General features: G+C 35.9%; 1 protein-coding gene across 8 annotated transcripts in view; it reads right to left on the minus strand.

The window, feature by feature from the left end:
• DMD (dystrophin) overlaps window positions 1-23490 on the minus strand; it is a 1148466-nt gene that overhangs the window by 320860 nt on the left and 804116 nt on the right. For all 8 annotated transcript variants that reach the window (XM_041472370.1, XM_041472371.1, XM_041472365.1 and 5 more), the window contains 3 exons: window positions 23318-23419; window positions 18012-18120; window positions 1359-1594 (listed from right to left, as the gene is read on the minus strand). In XM_041472370.1, the coding sequence (XP_041328304.1) occupies window positions 1359-1594; window positions 18012-18120; window positions 23318-23419 (447 nt within the window). The remainder of the gene's footprint in view (window positions 1-1358; window positions 1595-18011; window positions 18121-23317; window positions 23420-23490) is intronic.

The following is a 23490-nucleotide window of genomic DNA, read 5'->3' on the forward strand; positions in this document are numbered from 1 at the left end:
TCTCATATTTAAGTAAAACACATTTGCAGAAGGAAGCAAACTATGGATTTTGCCTGCCAGAATAATATGCTAAAGTGAGGTATAAGTAAGTAATGCTGAACCAAGTATTTGACAATATAAAATTTTAAAATATAAATTATTCTGAAACACACTAAAAGATAATGTGTAAATAAGTCTTCTTTGGCTATCAACCTTTCCAAATCACATTACAACTATTTTAACCTAATGCCCTGTGCAGATGGCACTGGAATTATCACTTATATCCATTTGGTTTTAAGGATATTCTAATTAATAAAGCAGTATGTAATTCTACTTAGCAAATATAATCATCATTAATCAAGGTGAAACTAACATTCTCATCATATAGAAGGTAAATCCAGTCAAATTTCTCAAAAATAGTTTAAAGCACTGGGAGAAAAGGAAGTATAAGAAAACAAGCAAAATTAATCCCATGGGACATCAGCATATTTTCTTTAAAATGCCTCAGTGCAGAGTCTCAATAAATTGTATACATTTTTTCTCCCTCTATTTCTAGTTTAAGCAAAGAGAAGAATGTCAATATCTTCCTTACAATAAATCAGATTTTTTTTTATGAGGAGGAAGATGATGAGAAAAAACAACAGAATCTTGTAATTGGGAGTCCTAAACTCAGTTTAGAACTGAACTGAATGGAAATTTAGCACTGAAAAGTTTTGTGCAGGCAAGGCAAATCTTTAATATTGAATAATGCTAAATCTAGAAGGCAGGTAATTACTTTGGAGTTGTATAATACAAAATTACTTTTATTGCTACTGAGTAGCTAAAATTCAGCCTTTTTTCTCCTAAAACATGAATTTCCATATTTTTCTGTGTTTTCAAAGTTAAGTGATGCAGTGATGCAGTTTTGCTGACAAAACAATTGCATTAATGAGCTGCTCCTTTTGTTGAGACAACTGAGGAGCCTTTGATTAACTGAGAGCAGCAGCATGTAAGGCTCTCATAAAGTTATTAAGAAGGAATATAAGAAAAGGTGTGAAACAGGGTCGTCTTCTTCCTGGCAACCTGGAGCTTACTATGCAATTCCTTCATTCTCATGAAGTTTATATTTCAACCATTGGCTTGCATACTCTTACAGCACAAGCAATAGCAACATAGAGAGATCTGCTTCAAATACTAGAGAAAGTAGTAAATATTTTTCTTTCCTCCTCAATTAATTATCTAAACATTTCATCCAACCATTGTGTTCATGGGATAAAGCAGCTGAAGTGACAACTATATGTATTGCAGCCTATCATCTCTCCTGTGTTCCTTGTTGAAAGGATTTAATACAGAACAAAGATCATGAGGCTTTCAACTTGAAAAATCAGTCTTTTTCATACCTTTTGTTTGATGATCATGTCGTTGATGTCATCAAGATCACCTACTTTCACTCTCTGAGATTTTATCTCTCGATCCAGCCGAGAAAGCCAGTCAGTGAGTTCTGCCCATGCCTTATTGAAGTCAGCCAAGGCTGGAACCTCCAAAAGCACAGAAGATGGCATTTCTGGTTTGAAGGTGGTGGTTTCCTTGGTTACCCTGGTTTGTGTATCCACAGCAACAGTTTCACCAGGAGTTACTGAAAAAAAGAAAAAAAAAAGCTTAAGTTACTGAATAAATTAACTATGATAGACGTTTATTTCAGTATTTCAGAATTTATGCCATAGAAAGGATAAGATAGAAATAAGCTTAATTCCAATATTATCTCTGCTGAAAATATGAAAATCAAAACTAAAAGAAAATATGAATTTATTTTTTCCACAATATTTCTGTTATAGTATCATCTTAACATCCAGCACTCTCAGCATATTCAAATTCCATCCTTAGAAGACCAGCTGACCTAGTAACAGTACCAAAATTCACAGTGTAATTAGAACCCTTTGCTAAAGGTGGTTGAAGCATGAGTAATTTTCCAAAAATCTAGTAGTGGTCAAATCTCTCTATGCCAGAAGACAGATTGAAAAAAGTAGGTTGGACTATGCAACACATCATAGCATGACCATGTATTTAGAAACAAGTTTCATTCACTGTGTCCAAGCCACTCTGTAGCTGTGAAATCGTCTGACCAAAAATCTTTTCCCTTACTGTTATCACCAAGTGCTTCCCATAGGCTCTGTGGCCAATATGGAAGTTTATACAACAAGAAATTCAACCTTGACTAGTTGTTTATTTTTCCACCTCATAACTTCAAAATATTATGTGCTATTATTTGGATATTTATGGATTTCTTTTTCCTTTCTTTTGGGGATCTTCTAAATGTCTTTTCCTGATCTATGAGCCATTGGTTTAAAATAATGTATAAATTATTCACTGCTTGGAATGAGGAAGTACCCAACACTGAAGCACCACTTCTGTCTCTGCAGCAAAAATGATGAGAGGTGCCACAGACACACACCATTGGACAGAGAAGTGTGGAACATAAAATCATTCAGAAGTTCAAGACTGGTCTTTTCTCCTTGAATTTTGCTGTTTACAAAGAGATGGCTATGAACTGTTGGGCTATTTTTGACCTTCAGTTAATGATGCAAAAGCAATTCCTCAAGCATGATATTACTGCAGATGATGCTACACTAAATTATATTTTTTTCTCATTTTTTAAAAAGATCAATCAAAGAATAAAAACTAAAACAGAGAAAACAGAAGAACACATCATTGCTTCACTGAGGTTCCACAGTATTTGAAAAGAAACTAAATACCTACACTTTAGAATCTCTATCAGAATCAGCTTTTGAAGCAGCAGTAACTAAACCAGGAAGGCTGAAGTAAAAGCTCTTGGGTGTGTGTTCTACATTTTCTAGCACTGAACCACCAAATAGTAATTTCTAAAGGACTGAAATAGGGTTTTTTGCATTTTTCCTAGCCCTCTTACAGAGTAGAGAAAATCAGTTTCCTGCCCTCTTCCTGTGAGATATCTTGTCTTCGACAAAAGCAAACCAAAACACCAAAACAGTGTAACTCCATGCACATTAAGTTTTTTGTTTTGGTTTGGTTTTTTCTTGCTATTACTTTTGAAAATCTAATGGTTTTTCACTGACAATCATGCCTTTGCAGCAAAGTCTGTTTGAAACATGAAAACCCATGCAGTAGGTCAGGGTTCAACAATTTTTCCATAAAGCCAAGGCCTCATATTTCCTCTGTGGCTTCAGAGATTCTCAGACAACAGGAAAACAGGATTGCCTAATTTGGCAATCATGCAGGTTAAACAGAAGTTGTCTAATTTCAGAGGAAATTTTTCTCCTCATCAGTATTCAGGTAAACTTAAAAACAATTTTCTAAACTGGGACAACTATCAGTAATCTTAGACATCTCTTTGCATCTCACATATTTTGACCTGAGTACACAATCATGAATTCACAATTTAATATCTATTTATTTATTTTTCCCCCAGTGGCAGCCATTTCAGAAAAGGGTGTTTCTAACCTTCTAATGTTTATGGGTTCACTGATCTGGATTTTGGCTTATGGAGTTTGGGTTTTTTAATCCATTGGGCTGGTTTTTGTGTGGCTTTGTTTGATTATTTTTGGGTTTTTTTCCTTGATGAAGTTCCTTTGCATCAAGAAATTTCAAACATTACAAAAAAGATTATAAGGTACTAGCAGAAGTGCAACAGTCCAGCATAATATCTTCTCTAAAAACTTCAAGATCTACCACTACCTACCATCATCTTCTAAGGATGGCAATAATCTGTCCAGTTTGACTGACCATTAGAATATTTGAGTTATCAAATTATTTATAAAAATTACCTTTAGAAAGTGTTTGCATAGTGATTCATTTCTGACACTTCTCTCCCCTCAGAACAAAAATGCCACTTAGAACAGTATCTATCCCTTATTTCTCTTTGTTTATGCTTGCATAGATATGACACAGTTCATTTAACAGAACTGTATAAATGAGTGAATAAAAATAATAGACAAATCTACATCAACATAATCAACACAACACGTAGCAAAAGATTTCATTCTGAAAAAAAATTTACAGAACTGCACTGACAGTTTCTGTGACTCAAAGGGGCAGTTTATTGCTTTTGGTTTTGGTGGGATCTTTTTATTTTTGGTTTGGTTTTGGATTTTTCTCGGGACAATTAATTTAAAAATGCAAGACTTGAATATTTTTTTTAAATATCTGAATAATAAGTTCTATCCTAATGAGTCATGTCATAAAAAATAAAGGCCTTCATCTTTCAATTTATTTAAAGGTTATAATGGTTCATTTCTGTGATATGATAAGCATGAAAACCAAAAGGAAAATTAAAATTTAAGACATGAAATCACACAAATATGAAGTTTTTAAGGTGGTTTCTCATTAGCACGTTCTGTTCATTAATAAAAAAGGAAACAACACAGAACAATAATAGAAGAAAAATAAAACACAGAATAATAGGTGTGATTTTCAACTTGTTCTTGAACTTTGAAATACACTGGTGAAATTGAGAGCATATTGGTATTTTTTCATCTTAAAATTAATCTGTAATGTTAAACTTGAATAGTTAGAATAATTGGAATGTGACATGAAATTGAAATTCAAATATTGAATGCAAACCCAAGTAAAACAGAATGAAGCCAATTGCAAGGAAAAAATTTTCTCCCCTTTTACTTTGCTTATTTCAGTGCTGTGTTTCAAGAGAGGGTCAAACTGACAAGTTAAAACAAATAAAACTCCTTATTTAGGTACTGAACTGGAACAGAACAGACAGGAAGATTGACAATGCTTTCAAAAGCTTCAAAGCCCTTCAAACACCCTTTTTCAAGCCACAGTCTTTAAGCAGAACTGCCTCAGCTCCCAGGAATGTTCCTAACCATCCTTCTGAATGCTTTTAGTGCTGGTTAAGTTGTAACTATGTAAGATAACTGCATCTACTGTGTCAAAGCTTTTTGACAAAGAAGAAATAACACAGTAACTGGGTGCAAATTTTAATTCAATTTACAAGTCTAGGCTGGGTTTTTAGTTCCATTGAGAGCAGCACCAGTTAAAGCAGACTCCAGCCTTAAATTCTTCATGCAATGAAGAGCAGTAAAACACACACCCTAAACTTCCTTCTTGTTTTAGTCAAGGAAATTCAGCTGCATTTTACTCACTCTGAGCAAGCAGAGAAAGAATATCTGTACTTTGTGCTACACACTCAGACCACATCACTCAGTGAATTTGCTATTTTAACGCAGGCAACACTGACGTCTTTAGCGGCAGAACAAGCAAGGATTCCCTCTGTGGGCAAACAAGCAGTTCCCTGGGTGCCACATTGCACACCAGGCAGGTCTGGCTTATTCCTGGGAAATCTCCGTGTCATTTTACCAGCACTTTATCCTTGTGAGTTTGACTTGGAACAACGAAACTCCACAAGACCACACAGGTGAAATTCTGTCAGCTACTAAAATGCATTTTGAATTTTTTATCTTTTTTCCCCCCTTTTGCTGCGGCATTGCAACCAATTTTCTACACTTAGAGCATCCACAACTGTATCCTTAAAATTCAAGCAGATTTCTTGGACAGAGATCGGGAAAGGCAGTTCTGAGACTGATTTATTTAGACTTGTTCCTGTGATAAATGAATCACTCATCATCTCTGTCTGTCCTTCAATGTTAAGGGAATAAAGTTAAGAGTACGTTAAGTTCTCCCATTCAGTACAGCCCCTCCCTGCAAGGTGCTCACTGCCAGTAACACTTTTTGAAGAGGAGCTACAGCTACCTGCCAGGTGTTCCAGGTCATACAGGAGATCGATCTGAAAGGAAAATAATATGGCCAACAGAGCTCTGATTAAATATTATGAATAATATTAATTTATTACCTCAAAAAAGAAGCCCACCAACTTTGAAGTTTGAAAGCAAGGAATGTTTTGGGTTTTTTTTGGGGGTTTTTTTGTTTTTTTTTTCTAGTGGTCTGAACTCAAAATAAAATCTTTATGTTGATCAAAAATTATTGCCGACAAAATTCCACCCACAGCTCTATATGTGGAAAATATGCATCCTTAGAGCATTGTATCTCAAAGTTAACATTTTATTAACATTTTAATCAGCTTTTAAAGACAAAAATCATGTTTCAAAGTGAGTCTTTTCTATTTTAATACAACACCAATGATTGATTTTCTTAGCTTTTAATATGTAGTAAAAAACAATTCCTAGAAAAAAAGACTTGGTAACTGCATCAGGTATATTTCATACATAGCAATTTTTATAGACTATAAATGGGTAAAAGTTTTATATCTAATTTCATGAACACTTAGGGAACATTCATATTATGTGTTTCTGTGATCAGTTTAAAATACAAGTGCCTAGACTACCTTTTAATTCCAGAAGTTCTTTATGACTCTTAACAAGTCATTATGGATTATATATAATTTTAATTATTAAAGGTAAAAGAAAAGAAGCTGATAGTTTATGGGATTATTAATTAAATTTTAGATCTAAAATAGTCTGTGCAGTGGGATGAAGGGGTTGAAACTAAAGAAAGTAAAAAGTCAAGCTTAAAATGCTTAGGAGAAAAGGAAAATATTTACAAGTGAATATGTACTGCTATATTTGAAAAATAACTACAAAAGTTATGGTTTCTAAAATGTTACTGTTATTATTACTAGATTTTTAAACAGCATCAGAACTTTAAATTTTGTAGGAAGATAAATGTCAGCTTTCTCAGACCTTTCTTTGTCATAGGATAGATCTGGTAGAATTTTCTTGCCATCCTTCTTTTTATATCTGGGAGTGTGACAAAGCCATTTGTTGTACAATGCATTTTTCCAAATTCCTCCAAACACTACGGCAAGATGTTTTGATATCTCTTTCACTCAATGTAGAGACAACCTCTTCTGTCACAAACACTGAATTACAACAGGAATAAGAACACAGAAAATAGGTGGAGTCTAGCAAACACTAAGAACTTTAGTGATATAAACCACATAAGTTGACTTTTGTGCATCATAATGTAAATAAAACCTTAGAGTGAGGTTAAATTAGTGCATGTAGCAAAAAGTTCACACTGTGACCTGATGCTGGAAAGAGCTTCTGCAAATACTTTCTGTGTATGCAAGATACCTAGAAGTGGAATGTTAACAGCTCCCTTGGTCATAAGAGGTACTTCAAGGTAATTTCCATGTACAGAAGTTAGAGTTTTAAAAAATTGCTCTTTGTAGAAGAGAATCCGGTTGGGGAATACTTCAGCAAACCAGGAACATATAAAGAAATCCATGGGCTCTGATGGGATGCACCTGTGGAGTGCTGGGAGATCTGGCAACAATCATTACAAGGATTCTTTTTACAAACTTCGATGGATCACGGCAGAAGGAAGTCTCTGAAGACTGGAGGAAAACAAATGTCACTTTTCTCTTCAGAAAAGATAATATGGAGGACCCTGAGAATGACGGCTTCACCTCAAACCCTGGGAAAGTGATGGAGCTGTCGGCATCACGGGCTGCACTAGGAGGATCATTGCCAACATGTGGACAGAGCTGATCCTTCCCATCTGCTCAACACCTGGAAAACTGTATCCAGTTCTTGGATCCCTAGCACAAGACAGCTATAGAGCTACTGAAGAGAGACCAGTGAATGACCACAATGATGATTAAGGGACCGAGACCTCTCTTATATGAGGAAAAGCTTGAGAGAGTAGGAATTGTTCAGCTTAGAAAAGAGAAGACTCGGGGGAGACCTCATGATCACGTACCAATATCTGAAGGGAGGGTGCACAGAAGGTGGAGCCAGGCTCTTTCCAGCAGTGCCCACCAGTGAAAATGGGCACAACTGAAACACAGGAGGTTCCCCCTGAATATCAGGAAATGCTCTTTGAGTGAGTCCTGCAATGGGTTGAACCAGAGAGTTTGCTGTATCTCCACTCATGGAAATACTCAAAAGCTACAGAAACATCATCCTGGATAGCCTCCTCTAGGTTATCCTGCCTGAGTAGGGGGTTGGACTAGATTACCTCCAGAGGTCCCTTCCAGTCAGTCTTTCTGTGGTCCTGTACAGCTATGTTCCCAAACACTCTCTAAAAACCAAACTGGAAATAGTGTAATAACTGAGAATTCTTTGGGAAGGAAGCAACTAAGAAGATAATACATAGAAATAATCCTGGCACAGTGTATAAATAAAGAATTCAATTGACTGCTCTACATGTGATGGAAATAACATTAAATCTGCAGCATTTGCTTCTAATTAGACTGTGACTCAACCAGGGACAAGTAGTACAAAACCAACTGAAGACTGTAATATATATCTGTAAACAGAGGTAGCATTAATCTGCTTGGACCTATTGTTCCATTCAAACCTTTCTGAAAGATAAACTGCTCTAAAGTTCAGTCTCCTTTTAGTAATATAGCATTGTCATGGCATTCTCCAAGAACCTTTCCTTAGGCAAAGTTCAGCATGATTGATGGGGCCACTAAAAATTGAAAAGCAAAAGGCTATGATATGAATGGATCCCTTTTAGTGAGTGTGAGAATTAAGCAGACACAAATGAAAGAAAGGTAGCCCAAGAACCTTTCATACACTTTTAAAAAAGCAGTATTATTTATACCACTACACAAGGCATTTGTCTTTTTCCAAAGGATGAGTCTTCTCCAGTGAGCAGTTGCTACCAAAGAGTTTCATGAAAACGAATGTTTTGTACTACAGAAGTTGTGGTGCTGTAAAATCAAATTCTGTCACATACTTCCCTTATAAAGAATGTTGTGACAACATCTGTCAGAAATGATGTAAGCACCTTTCAGTATTCCTTTTGTCAGTACAAGTAACAAGTTCCTTGATTTAGTATGCACCCTTCAATGGGATGACAATCTATATGACAACAATTTAAATTTCCAGTGTACTGCTATTGACATGTAACTGATTTTTCACAGCTAATTCTTTGATATAAGGAAAAAAAAAAAAACATACTGCCAGCAGCTCCAACTTTTACAGTCTCATAAAAATCACCTCTTCTAATTTTTGTAAGATTATTTATTGATTTAACTGGCATAAATTGCTATTTTATCCAAGGGGAACTCTGAAAAGGGGTGTAAAGAATTGTACACAGATACAAAACAACAAGAAGCCAGTTGAATTCTAGGTACCTTGTAGTTAAAAAAATAATCAGTATAACAGATTCAAAGAAGCTGCAAAATAATTGGAATGCAGTTATTAGCTAATTTAACAAAATTACAGAATTCATGCAAAAATGTCCAAGTCTACCCTTATTCTTTAAGTGGAAAATTTTACAGGATAAAAAGCAGCTGTTCAAAGGAAACGTCATCACTGTCAGTTTGTTTGACAAAGGAATTACTGAAATCACTACCAGCACCTTCTGTTTTTTCATCATAATTGTAAAAATATCTTGCCAGGCACTTCTTTGTGAAACCTCTGTCAAGTTTTCTCATATTATGCTTACTTTCCAGGTCAAAATAACCTCCATTTTACTTTCACCCTATGAAGAATTGTATTTGGGAAATTAAGTGTGGTCCCCCCATCAATCTACTGTTAAAAAAAACATCAGTAATGCACATCTCTTCTTGCCTATTTCCACCACTGCACGTCCCCTGCTGCTCCAAACTGACACAAAGACAGCAGTCTGATATTTCAGTGATAGACTGCATATGTATCAGACTAAAGAATTTTACAGCTGGAATATAAGAGGTTTTCATTTGACATCTTTTCCTCATTTAAGCCTTTTATGGTTCAAGGAGCAAGTCCTTCTGTCATCATCTCATGTCCTCTGACAAGGACAGGAACCCTAGAAGCAATTATGAGCTTTGCTCCTCATTCCCTGTAGCCTCCACTCTGCTCATACTCCTTGGCTGGCTGTTTCTCTCTAGAGCAGACCCACCTCTGAGGTAGTCCCAGTCACAACAGAAATGTGAGGAAGGCTGTCAAAGACTCAGGTAGAGCATGACCAGGATGTCCCTGAGCACTGCTCCCTTCACAAGGAAAAGATGGCTTGCTTTGCTCTTTTAAAGAGACAAGTCAACAAAGAACAGACAGGTCAAGAGGATTGTGTGCAGAATGACCAGTTCTTTTCTACTATTCTAGCAAATGAAGGAGATTTTCACACAATGTAATTGTCAATAGGCCTAATTACGATACAAAAAGAGACAGAATAGAGAGATTACTGCAATTTGCAGGCTGATGGTATCTGGATACTCAAATATCACAGTAATTTGAGTTATTGTGACAAAAGTAAGTGAGAGAGAGAGAGAGAGAGAGAGAGGGAGAGAGAGAGAGGGAAAGAGAAAGTAGGTTTAAAACACTATTAAAAAGTGATTTAAAGATGGAAAGCTAGGAACTTAGGCAGAAAAACTGAAAAAGGGCATAAACTACCATTTTATTATGGATACCCTTTTGCTAGGAACTCTACTCCCTTTTTCCATATCTTCCAGAATAAACTAGTCTAAATTTTTGATTCTGTGTTTTAAAAAATTATAGTTTCCAGATATTTTAAAAATCACCAACACTGGATTCTGTTACCAAATTTATTGGAGCCATATGAAAAAGTCCAAACATAACTGTAACTTAGTTCTGTGCTCTCACCTGATCTAGGTTATCAATAATAGTCTGAAGAATTCTACAGTATGCTATCATTTACATTTCATGGGATTTAACCAAAAGAAATCTGGCATATCCTGATGCTACTAACTATTGATCATGACATTAAATGAAAGAAAACAAGCCACAAAGCTTGCTCCTCAGAAGAAAATACCAGATTGTATTTTAAAATTTGAATAGGTGAATGTGGTCATTTGAAAGACTAATGATAGCATTAATCTTATTTACATCATAAATTTTGACAGCTGTGCTTCAACAACTTGTTACAGAATAGAAAAATTAGACCTTGGCTCCATATTGTCTTTAATAACAGCAAAGCAGCCAACTCCTGTCTTGACTTTCTGATTTATGTTTCATCATAGGTATCAGTACAACAAAAATTCTTTGTAACCCAGAGTAAGTTATATTTAATCAGCTGAGCCCTGAAAAAAACAAGTAGAATTTCACATTCCTTTTGTAAACTGCACTGTCACACCTGTTTATTGCAGATCTTTCAAAGGGGAACCTACTGCCAGATCCCTGAAACAGGACATTAAATATAAAGGTGTAACCTTTGGTTTTGTTCAAATTGGGCATTTGTGGCTTAAGTATATTTTGCATATATTTTTCACCTGTCAGAAAAACGAGAAGCAAATCCTCAAGTCAAGATATGTTATAAAGATCAAAATAGAAATTCTGAGAATAACAGAGATTTGTGTTTCTAAACTTGCTTATTATGTTTTTATTCATGCAGTTTGGAAGGCAGAGTGTCAGCTTTTTATATAGATGCTTTTCATTACTTCTCCCTGTTGGTGTTACAGCACATGCTGTGAATGACCTCCAGAGATTCCTGAAGCTATATGCAGAGAGAAAATTGAATCTGAAAGCTTTATTAGACAAGTTTGTCTTCAGCTTGTGTCTGATGTCAGCTGTATTGAAAAATAGAACTGCTTGTGAAACTGGGTCCTGACCTTGAAAAATCTCAAATCAAGTGGTAACAGATTCAGTTTTGTGCCATATTATTTGCTGTATGTGTCACATATGTGAGAAGTAAAAAAGCTTCTTAATGGAAATCAAATTGAATCATTAGACACTTCTTTCCTGAATATAAGGGGAAAACAGATATATGGCAATTTACCCATAATAGGGCCATCTCAGGCTGGCATCTCTGAACCTCTTCATTACATGAGTCTGTAAAGTGAAATTACTCAAACCCAAATCTACTAAAATTATTTATATAAACCATTATTTATTCCTCCATCAAAAAAAAAAAAAAAAAGGTAAAGACAGTAATCTGCTCCTTTACTAATTCACTTATACAAGCATGAGCAACCTTTGTTAGGCCACCTGACTAAAGGAGGAGTCTACTGTTACTGGTCTGTAATGTTTTAAGAGGTCAAGGTGTTCTCTGTGATACTTCCCTACTGCATTTTTACATATTCAATTTCCCTCTTGCATTTTACCTTTGTAAAACTTTTTATAGTGTTAAACCAAATTATAGCTAATATTAAAAGTAGACATTTACTTCAGAATCAACATGCACAAGTATCAGAAACTATATGGTTCTAGACACATGATCATTATTGGAAATAGTATTTCTCTCTACTACAGCTCATGAGAGTGATCTTCTTTACTGGTGTCCTATAACCAAAGTGAACCAAAATGGTTCACAAGAACTGCTTACCCCAACAGCTGCATGCTGTGGATTTTGACCTGTTCAACTCCCTGGAGAATGGTTCTAGAAAATTAAGTTATCTACCATATCCCTCATGAAATCTTTTTAATAGGTGACAGCAAACATCCTTTAAATAGTGAAGACTATGTGCAACAAAAGTTTAATATCAACATTTAATATCAACACAAATGTCCATTAGTATTGAAAACATTGTAGATGCACACATCCATGGATTCTTCAGTCTTTCTCAAATAATTATTTTCAGTATTCTTTGTCCCAATTATACTATGCCAGCTGCTATAAACAATATAGACACTCAGAGATCTGATTTTACATTAGTTTTTTATTTGCCCTTTGAACACACATATTGTAATATTCTCAGGTGCACAAGGTGCATAAGACTAGCTTTTGGAAATTCTGACAAACAGTGCTGCACTACAGCATATGTGTTCACTCAAACAGTGAGCATAATATATAAACAATGACTGCTTCAGAGCACATTAGCTCTGAAATATGTGAAAGTGTATCTATTGTGCATTTTTTTGCCCAAAGCTAGTTGCTGTCATTTTGTTTCTTACATTTTCGTCATTGTCTCCTGATTATCTCTTAAACACAAATGGTTTGTGTGTTTTCAGAGGCAGAGGAACAGTATACAATCCAGCTCTCAAGTCCATGGAAATGAATATATTTCAATGGTTATAATTTCCTAAACAAAGAATCCTTCATTCCCACTGAAAACATTAAACTAAATATCATGTCAGAGATTTAACAGGGCAGACTTCATAACGCAGGATACTGCTATGTCCATCTGTACATTCCCCTATCTTAGGAATAACCAGTATGGAATAATAAAAAGCTCAACTATGCATTTTGAAAGCAAAAGAAAATTCTAGATGCATACAATACACGCACTAGCACTACAGAAGCACTTTCAGCTTCCGAGATAAGTGGATTTTAAGTTTTAAACCTTAAGTTATTTTATCAAGGTATGTATTTTCACGTACATGCTTTTGTTTAGTGCTAACTTTCCTCAGAAACCTACAAACTCATGAATGGTATATTTTTAGCAGCACCAGTAGCTGTTTCTTATGTTACATACTGCAAGCAGTGAGTGTGAATTCCAGCTGCATTAAGCCACAGAGGTGCATACACAGAGCAACTGATATTTTTCAAGAACTGTTGTATATGTGATCTTACAAGCCTGGAACATAACAACATGCCTGGTCCTGGTGGGGATTTGCTTCACAGAGAAATAAAAACCAAACTATATTTCCCAAACAGAAGGAGACATACTATACTCTTGCAAGTAAAATACCAAAGGATAAGCAAATGAAATTCTGTTATCACTGCTTTCCCCAGATTCACTGGGGAATGTCACTGTATCACCAAATGTCACTGTTTTAATTCAAACTTCAAGACTCAAGGTATTATAGACTCTGGAGGTGACTGACTGCTGTGAATATTTTTCCTGTACCCAGTTGAATATATGGGCTAATAAGTGATGAGTCTCTCCACCACCATTGCTGCTGGTGAACTTACCTGCAGCTCACAGCATTCACATTACAGCCCGAGTCTAATGGACTCAGCATGATCCCTCACTCCTGTCCCATTCTTCCTTACCCATTCTAAATCCTGAAAAGTCTTGTTCCCCAGTACAGGGAAGCCCAGTCTTTGGTTCTGTGTCTGCAGTCTAACTCCTACTCCTAAAGCAAGTTAAACTGAAAGCACAGAAGAGCATTGATTGTAGGCATTTAAAGAAAGATATCTAAAGCTGATGGTGAGTGCTGATGGTGAGCTCCGGTGATGCAGAATTAGCTTTCCTCTAATTATTTGTAGTAAGTGTACAACACCTACCAATGCATCTAAAGCCTTTCTGTCAAATGTAACCCTGCTAAAATCTGTTAAACACAACCAATCATTTTTTAATCTTTATCTTTTTTTCAGACATCCTACAAACGATGCTCCAAAATAAGACTGATAAATTTTAAAGTTCAAAGGGACAAATTCTACCTAATTTCAGAAGAAATTTCACCATTGTAGTTGATTATAATTGTCACTCTTTTATTCATTTCACAGTTGCACGTTGTTCTGTTTCACTTGATTAGGCATTTCATACAAAAAAAAAAAAGACAAAAAAGGGACAAAAACTTCTGTAAGCAGTCAAGAGAAAAAAATAAATTGCTTGTACACAAAAAACAGTCCACTGAATAAGTTAAACTGCAAGAGTATTAAGATAATGTATCACTCACAGTTTTATTAGATGAATATGGAAAACGTAAAATTAGTTGACAGAGTATTTTCAGGTGGATTCATTTGTAGTTAAAATTTCACAAACTTCAAGTACAGCATAACTGAAAATAAATACACATCAATTTAAAGAAATTGTATTTTCAAGGTAGCTCTAAATAAAAGTGGCCAGAATTTTCCCCTAGCATCTTACTGGAATGAAGACAAAATATGGAAAATATTTTCCTCCAGGACAAGTCAGGAGTACCTCCTACCCCAGAATGCATTCAGAGGGGTTTACAAAGCAGTGTGTACCTTCACCTAGCTTAGTAGATAAATACAGTGACAGCACTTCAGTACAAAAGAAGTAAAAGAAGTCATATGAATGCTAATGATGCTATTAAAAACTCTCCCTCCTGGAAAAGCACATTCCAGAACTGCTTTCCTCTCTGTTTAAAATGTTTTCCAAACTGCTGGCTAAGCAATGCATCAAGGTATTTGGATAGAGACATTCACACCATTTCACGTTATCCTGTCAAGTACAGATAGCAAGTGTGATTTCCTTCCTGATTCATCTTATCTTGGAAGTCAATCTTTGCTAAGGTTTTAGGCATACCCTTCAGCTAAGTACATTCTTTGAGCTGGAGAAGTAATACTTGTTCCTCATGCCTGAGGGCACACTGGACTGGTAGAATATGAAAACCTATTTTTTAATACTTCTTCTGCCTAAGAAACTATAATGTGCAGACCTAGAAACAATTATAACCAGGGAGCCTTACCTCTGTAACAGCCACCAGATGGAATTTATTAAGATTCTCTGTCTGGGTTCCTGTAACCAGACCAGACCAAATGATACCTGACAGGGCACTAGAGATGAGCCAGTTACATCTTCATTCCCTGGTCTCAAATACACACGTCAACATTATTCAATCCTGATGTCCCTAAAGTCCCTATAGGATCAGGAAGTGAATAACTGTCAACAGGAGATACTGACACTGCTTCACACAACCTTCCAAAACAACTTTGTGCATCTTTCTTTACAAATGACCTTTAATGAGATTGTTTAGCTGTTGGGAGACTTGGTTAAAGCTAGCTCTCCCATAACCAGTTTGAGTCCCTGTGGTTCAAAAGAGTCAGCAGCACAGCGTAAATAAAGCCATAAAAATATCTATAATATGAGTGGTTAAAATAACTGCAGAACTTATACCACAGAACTATTAGACCCATGACATTAAATTTCTTCCCTCCTTTCCTCCCATTCTTTTAAATAAATTATAAAAATACCTTAGCAGCAGATATCGTTTCCTATCTATGTAGAAAACTGCTCTCTTGGCCTGGAGAATAAAAGGCTGAGGGGGATCATATCCATGTGTTTAGATACCTGATTGGAGGAGTAAAGACACATCCAGACTGTCTTCAGTGAAGCCCAGAGACAGGATGAGAAGCACCGTTCAAAAACTGAAATGCTAGAAATTCTAATTGAATAGAAGAAGAAACGTTTTTTACTGTCACAGTTGCTCAACACTGGAAAAAGTTGCCCAGAGAGGTTGTAGAGTCTCTATCCTTGGAGATATTAAAAACCTGGCTGGACATGACCCTGAGCAACCTGCACTAATCGACTGTGCTTTGAGCTAAAGGAATAGATGTCTCCCTGGGTTCCTTTTGAACTCTACAGTTCTATGTCAATACACCTATAATGAGGTGATCACAGTAAACTGATTCAAATAAAGAAAAATTATGAAATAGTGTTATAAGCACAGGTTCAAATTTTAAGTGCTCGTTTCTATAGAAGGGAAATCAATCTTACTTCCTGCTTAATCCTTTACAGAACACCAGGGCTTTCATTTTCTGCATGTACAATTCCATCTGCTGAGTCTCAGAAACGTTAGCAGTCGGAGACTACGTCTTGCATTAAGGTGAGTAATTTTGTAATTCTTCGGCTAGAGATGAGGTAATATAAAAATATACCGCATTACTACTCTGTGTTCTCACTCTTCTTCCATTATTATAATTTCTTTTGTAACAGCAAAGTCACAACGTGCCAATACTCTTTCCTTCTGGAACCTGACATAACCTGTTCACAGAGAAAACTGACACAGCAAGTTTGGCACAGCAAAAAATGATTACACATCTCCTTCATTCCCCCATGCCATTACATGAATTCCTGTAGAATGCCTTGGAACAAAATCATGCAAAGCAAGAATGCTGTTGTACTATTTGTTTAAAAATACAGTAGTGATATTTCGATCTTTTTAGAAAGTTGAAATAATTGCCACTGGAACCACAGCAGCTCTGAGGGAGTAAACTCAAATAATAGGCTCTTTTTAGTAAGATTCAACATGTCACGAGCAAGACAACTCCTTTCCTCATACGTGCTATTTGGGCAGGAGCTGGACTGTTAGAACATGGGTTGGACTCGATGATCTTAAAGGTCTCTTCCAACCTAGAAATTCTGTGGTTCTGTGATTCTGTCTTCTGGTACTGAAATTTCTGGATCCTCTCTCTACGGAGCAATTGTGTACTTCTCTGAAAAAACGAGTTTTCTTCTTTGCTGTCCTGGAGGACCACTATTAGAAGGTTGAGAATTCTCCGGTTTAAGCTTTTATTGTATGCTACCCCCTAGAACATGTTAAAAACAAGAGGAACCAACAACCCACATGTAATCCAATTCCAATTGATTACTGCAGCTGTATCACAACCTGAGTTACAGGCAATCTAGCAGAGGTTGGGGGGACAGATTTATTTCTGCTCCCACATACGATGAGCAGCTTTCCACATTGTATAGGCAACATTCTTCATTCAAGCAAGTGAAATGGTGCAATATCAAGTAAAGAATATTAGAGACTTTAGAAACTCAGATTGAGCACAGTGCTTCCATTAAGCATTTATTTTTCACCCATGCTTATCACTACATTTTAAAGGAAGGCACTGGAAATAAAATCCATTTATCAAGGAAAAAGAAAGAAGAGTTTGTAATCCTTGTAGGAAGCAAGAAGACACAAAGAGATATGAGAGTAATCCAACATAAATATTGTCAAAATAATTTAAATGAAACAGAGATCAGATGTCTTGTTGTGTATTCATGAATGCAAGAGACAAAGAAACATAAATCAAAGACTTAGTGTTTAACTGCAGAATTCTTCCTGTCATGTTGTCATGTGACTTTTTCTGTTAATAGACAAGCTTTGTTTTGAAACAGTCTGACATTATGCCCCATCAGTAGTAATAATTTCAGAATTTCATTCTGTGACCAATCTACAGGTACTTGACCTATAACATTATTATCTTTTAATTTAAACAATTTGTCTCCCTTTGTAGCATTTCCTCCATTAGTATATGCAAAAAGTCAAAATCTCACCTCCTCATGGAATGAAAGAAAAATTACTTTGAAACAGTAATAATTTGAAAAGCATTCTGCAACCTTTTCATCAAATCATAATCTAATTTGTCTTCTGGGATACATTGCATAAAATAGAAAGGCAATGATAAAAACCAACTTGAACGCCACAGTAGCATTTTTAAGGATGCAGAATTAATTTAGACAGTCTATAGCCATTTTAACTTTAACTGTGTGATTTGTAATTAATTTTAAAAAATACATATACTGAAGCACTTACAGACACCTGAAGATAGTTGGCCAAAGGCTGCTAATGCTGGCTTTTCCTTTAGTTGTTGAATTAAGTGTTGTATTGTCTTCCAGTCAGCATTCAAGTCTTCTAATTTTTTCTAGAATAGAAGATAACAAAATATTAAATTTATGATACATAAATTAATGCATTACAGAATCACAGAATGGCTTGGGTTGGAAGGGACCTTAAAGATTGTCTAGCTCCAACTCCCCTCCCACCTTGGGAAGGGATGCCATCCAATAGATCAGCTTTCTCAGGGCCCCATCCAACAGGGATTTATAATGTAAACAAATGTAAATGCAATGTAAACAAATGTAAAATAAAAGAAGTGTTTTTGTTTTTGTTTTTGTTTTTTTTTCATCTGGTGGATCACCTGAATTTAAAAAAAAAAAATGCAAAACAGAAAGATACAACAATGAATTTTCACAAATGGGGGAGAGGACAAGTAAAATCCTTTCCAGCTGTGCTACAAAAGAGTTTCCTGGTGTCAGGGCCCTAAAAGTATCTTTACAAACTTTGGCTGCTGAAGCTCAGAGCCAACTTAGAGCCAGCACAGGTGCCTGACCCTGACCACAGAGTGACTTCCTGGACCAACCTCAGCCCATTCCCTTGGCCCTGCCCAGCCCCCCGGGCTGTGTTTGATTGCCCTCACAAGGTCTGGTCCTGACCCTGACCCTACCCTGCCAGGGACAGCCCCCCAGCCTGAGAGGCTTGGCTTTTGGGCACTGTGAACATGAGATGAGAATTTTTAAAATTATAATAGAAAAGTTACTTATGTATTTCAAAAAGCTTTTCAATAAAACCTCTGCAACTTCTAACATCAAATACAGAATCCTGCCCATTAAATTAAAAGAAAAAAAGTCTTTGGAGTCTTCAGGGTTCCATAAACTTCAGTGTGTGAGCACACAGTCCTGTGCAGTAAACAAAACCTGCAGGAAAGTCCGGAGTGTGAATAACATCAGGCCTCAGATAACCCTGAGAGGCATTTAGATTTGAAAATGTTATTTCTACCTCTATTTTTTACTTGCTTTAAAGACTGTAAAGAAGGCTGAAGCACTGCTAATTCTATGCTGACACGTCTAAACTCTTAGAATGAAGACAGCATTTCTCTTTAAGTGGATCCATGATTCTCGGCTACAAAAAGGGGCACAGAGTACTGATGCAGCTCAGGAATGCTTTTTAGCATTCTGTGGCTTCAATCCACAATTAGATACATAGTTGAAATCAGAATCCAGCCGTGACAGAAACAGGATGCCTATTAAGAAAGGTACTTTGATTACCTAGAGTCTAAGCTGACAGAGGTCAGTAGGAGAGGGATGGAGAACAATGCTCACTAAATTGAAGTATGTTTGTACCCACACACACACACAGACTGTGAGGCAGTGGGAAAGGTTTAGATATCAGGAAAAGAGTTTTCACCCAGAGGGTGCTTGGGTATTAGACCAGGCTCCCCAGGGAAGTAGTCACAGTTCCAAGCCAGTCTGAGTTCAAGAAGTGTTTGGACAACACTCTCAGGCACTGCGGTAATTCTGGGGCTATCCCATGCAGGGCCAGGAGTTGGGCTCTATTCCCTGATTCTAATATTGATCCTTGTCATGAGTAGCTACTTAATCATTCTTACATATATGGGCTTGAGATTTCTTGCCAGCAACCAAATATAAAACATGCCCACCAGACACGTTAGAGTGGTTGTCCAGGGCAACAGCTACACTACTAATAAGAGAGCAACCAGTTCTAAACCCTTCTATCAAAATTACAGTTTGATCTTGCATCTGGCATAAATTAACAGGCATGCATTAAAATGCTAACTTCTTTGAGCACAACAATTTTGCTGTAATTGCAACTCTAGAGCTCTGGTGACAAGCATGAACATCCAAATATGTTGCACTTAGCACACAATTTACAGATTTTCTTTAAATGTCAGCACTGGTGCAATTTAAGTGATGTTAACACCCTTATGTGGACTAATCTTCCTGACAGCACCAAAATTAGGTATGAATATTTGAGAGAGAAATGTAGTCTTTTAAATGCAAGACTGAGAACAATGAAAATAAATTCCTCGCTACTTCTCACCCACCAGAGTAAAAGACAAATTGAATGCTGTGGCAAGGGAACCACAGCTCTTCCACTGGCACAGAAATCCTTTCCTGAATAAACTGTTCTGATTAAGTGCTGTTAATCATGAGACTGGGGCTCACATCCTTTCTATTGCCACTGACACCAGCAGTAACCTCTCTCTCCCTCACCTTCAAAAGCTTTATAGAAATGCATTTCAAAAGCATGAAATCCATTTTATAAAAGTGAATAGGTCTGATTATTAAAGTGCTAGTGCTTAAAGGATCACACATCTCATCCCATTCTTGACTCTTGAATCAGCATATACAAGGATTTCATTTGCCAACAAAAAATGTTTTTACAGACTTGTGTTGCAAAATTCTATTTTAGTATGCTTAGTGAAGGTGTGAAAATATACTTATTTCAGTGACATAACTATGAGATAAGATTAAGTATGTGTCAATATAAATCCATGGGATTTAATTTGCATTCAAAATACAATAATGAGAACATATTATAAAGGTTGCAAAGATAAGCAGCTAAGCATTAGGAAATGCCAGAATAATTTTAACTATGAACATTATTTCAGATAAAATGCACATAAATTGCAGGGATATCTCTAATTTTCTGGCACATACCTCTTTTGAGCACAGGAAAGGCTGTGGTGAGAATAAGTCAATAGGACCTCTACTTCATTTATTGAAAAGAATGGGAAGATTTGTGGTGAATTAAAGAAATAATGGAGGGAAAAAAGCAAAGCTGTCCCAGAGAACTAAATAATCTACAAATTTGTCAAGCAATGCTAGACAAGTAATTAATGCTTTTAAAGAGCACATGTAATTTTATCTTTTTTTTTTTTTATTCTGTGCCACACACTAAATAAGAACTATGGCTCTAAGTATTGAATTGCTGCTTGCACTGTGAGGGATGTCCATATCCTGAACTGAATTAAGCTGGGTTCAGTCTAAACCAAGGACACTAGAGCAGCTCTAATTAAAGAATTTTCTAAAATCTTGAGTCCTTAGTTTTGAAAACTTGCTAATATCTTTCTCATACCATCTTAATCTGAGTAAAAATTATTTTTGCTTCCACAAAATACCTTTTGTGTAGAAAATTATTTTTATGTTAATCAAAAAGTTTGTGTTGAAACATATAAATAGCAGATTGTGTTGAAAGTAAGTCAGGAAGAATGATGACTTAAGGAATCCTACCTATGGCATTAAGAAAGCAATTCAACAGTCCTGACAGCATATAACCACTGTTTTATGACATATTGCACTAGACAGACACTGAACCAGAAATTAACTTTACAGGTTGCACAATTAAATGAACTACAGAATGTAAAGAAACAAGTAAAATGTAATCAAAGAGGGACTAAAAATTAAATATGCACTACTCCACAAGTTACTAATGTCCTCACAGATAATATCATAATATCATTGTCAAAACTACAACTCAAGGAACATTATAATCTTTAAAGAGTCATCTTTTTCCAGTAAATATGATAAAAATTGGCAAGTTTCAGTCTCTGATGCGAACACTTGAAATACAGAGTACACTTCTGTGTCAGAATTTCCATCTAAACAGAATAATTTCAACCTAATTTATACTTCTGTCATTCTTACGTAAAACAAGTACTAGCCCTCGCTCTTGACAATGCCAGCATTCACTGTGCAATTCTTCATATGCAATTAAAAAATCTAGAAAGCCAAGACCTCTAACTTTCTGTTGTTTTGAGTACTCTGCTTGTTAAAATGTGGAATAAGATCCCCAAAGACTGCAGCTGAAGTCATACAAAATGAGTAAATGCAGTTAATGGGGAATGATTCTTGTTCCACTGTCCATTCAGTGTGCAGATGACATTTCAGTTCCCAACAAAAATAGGGGTTTATTAGCCAAGGAAAACACCCAACAGAGCCTTCTACCTACTCAAGTCACCTTGAGTTTACCTCTTCTAGCATTTTATCATGTTTAGGAGAATTGATCATTAAAAATGCACATGTACCAAAGGGGATATTAACTCTTAAGCATTTCTGTTCAGAAAAGAAGACAAGAAACCGAATCATTCTTAAACATGTATTAATTTCTAAAGTCGGTATCAGTTCATTCATGAGTTCCTGTGAATGGAGATCTGCTGGTGGGATTTACAAGTAATTCAAAGGAAATTTTGTAAATGTAGAAAAATAATACTCCAACTATAGTGACTAAAGAGAGACAGAAAACCAAGAAATTCACTGCTGAGATCACCTACAGACATCTTATATTTATGAAGAAACCCTTTTTCTGCCAATTGTGGTTTTGGAGTGCTGTGCATTTTGAAAAGCTCTAAATACAAAGTTTACTATCTTGGCCCAGTTAGAAGCAATTGCAATAGATACTTAGTGTAATCAATAAGTCACTATCACTGTTTCTGGGAACTCTTAATCATTATGTTTACAGATACTTAATTAGCAGTTATAATACCAAGCTCTGGCTGTATGGTATCGACCTCACTAGTTTGGTCTCCTTCTTGAAAAGCAGCTGAACCAGACACGGGAGGATGCTTGCTGTTGACCTCAAGATTCCACAGGATAGAAAATGACACTCTAGTCTCAATGAAGGCCCTCACAGTCTTTAGGAAAAGCATATAAAATATCCCCTTATAACTGATTTGTAAGCTAAATAAAAGGATTCTACAGTACATTTTTCTAAAAGAGAAGTGCTGGGAGGCATAGTCTTCCAAACAATGTGCCCTCTGCTTCAAAACATAATCAAGTCAGTAATTCTAGATGAAATTTGGCAGAGAAGTTGAGTGAGAAAGTTCTATGTTGCCATTTGTTCTTTCCTTCAAAGTGAAACAAAAAATGAAAGCACTCTGTTTATAACTTAACTCTCAACTTTTCTAGAAAATTTGCTATGTTTTTTAATTTGACAAAATTTCTGATAGTGAAATTTAAAGTAAAGGAGTTTAAAAACAAGTTATATGTTGCCATTAATTACGCAACAAAAATTATATTTACTTTCAGTGTGAATGAGTAAAACAACCTTAATGTCATAAACAATATTCCCATCACAATATGCATAAGTTTTTTAGCTGGAAGCATTACATTTTTGCTGGCTATGCCATCACAGAATAGAACAAATGCCATTTGCCAGGTTCTTTTATTGATTTTAAGCAGAGCACATCAAGGACAAGTGTACAACAGGGGAAGCTTAACCTATTACACAGCAATGGATATTGCTAAAGGTTGCTTCATTACCTTTACTGGATGAGTAGCTGGTTTTTCCTTGTATAAATGACACCCTTTAGACAAAACCTCTTCCACATTCGGCTGTTTAGCCTGCACTGCTGCTTCAGTTTCCTGAAAAATAAAAAAATAATCAGTCAAGGTTAACCATAGCATAAGCAGTGAGACTGAATAGTCCTAAAACT

This window comes from Pyrgilauda ruficollis, unplaced genomic scaffold, assembly GCF_017590135.1.
Source record: "Pyrgilauda ruficollis isolate IOZ18807 unplaced genomic scaffold, ASM1759013v1 scaffold29, whole genome shotgun sequence".
NCBI lineage: Eukaryota > Metazoa > Chordata > Aves > Passeriformes > Passeridae > Pyrgilauda > Pyrgilauda ruficollis.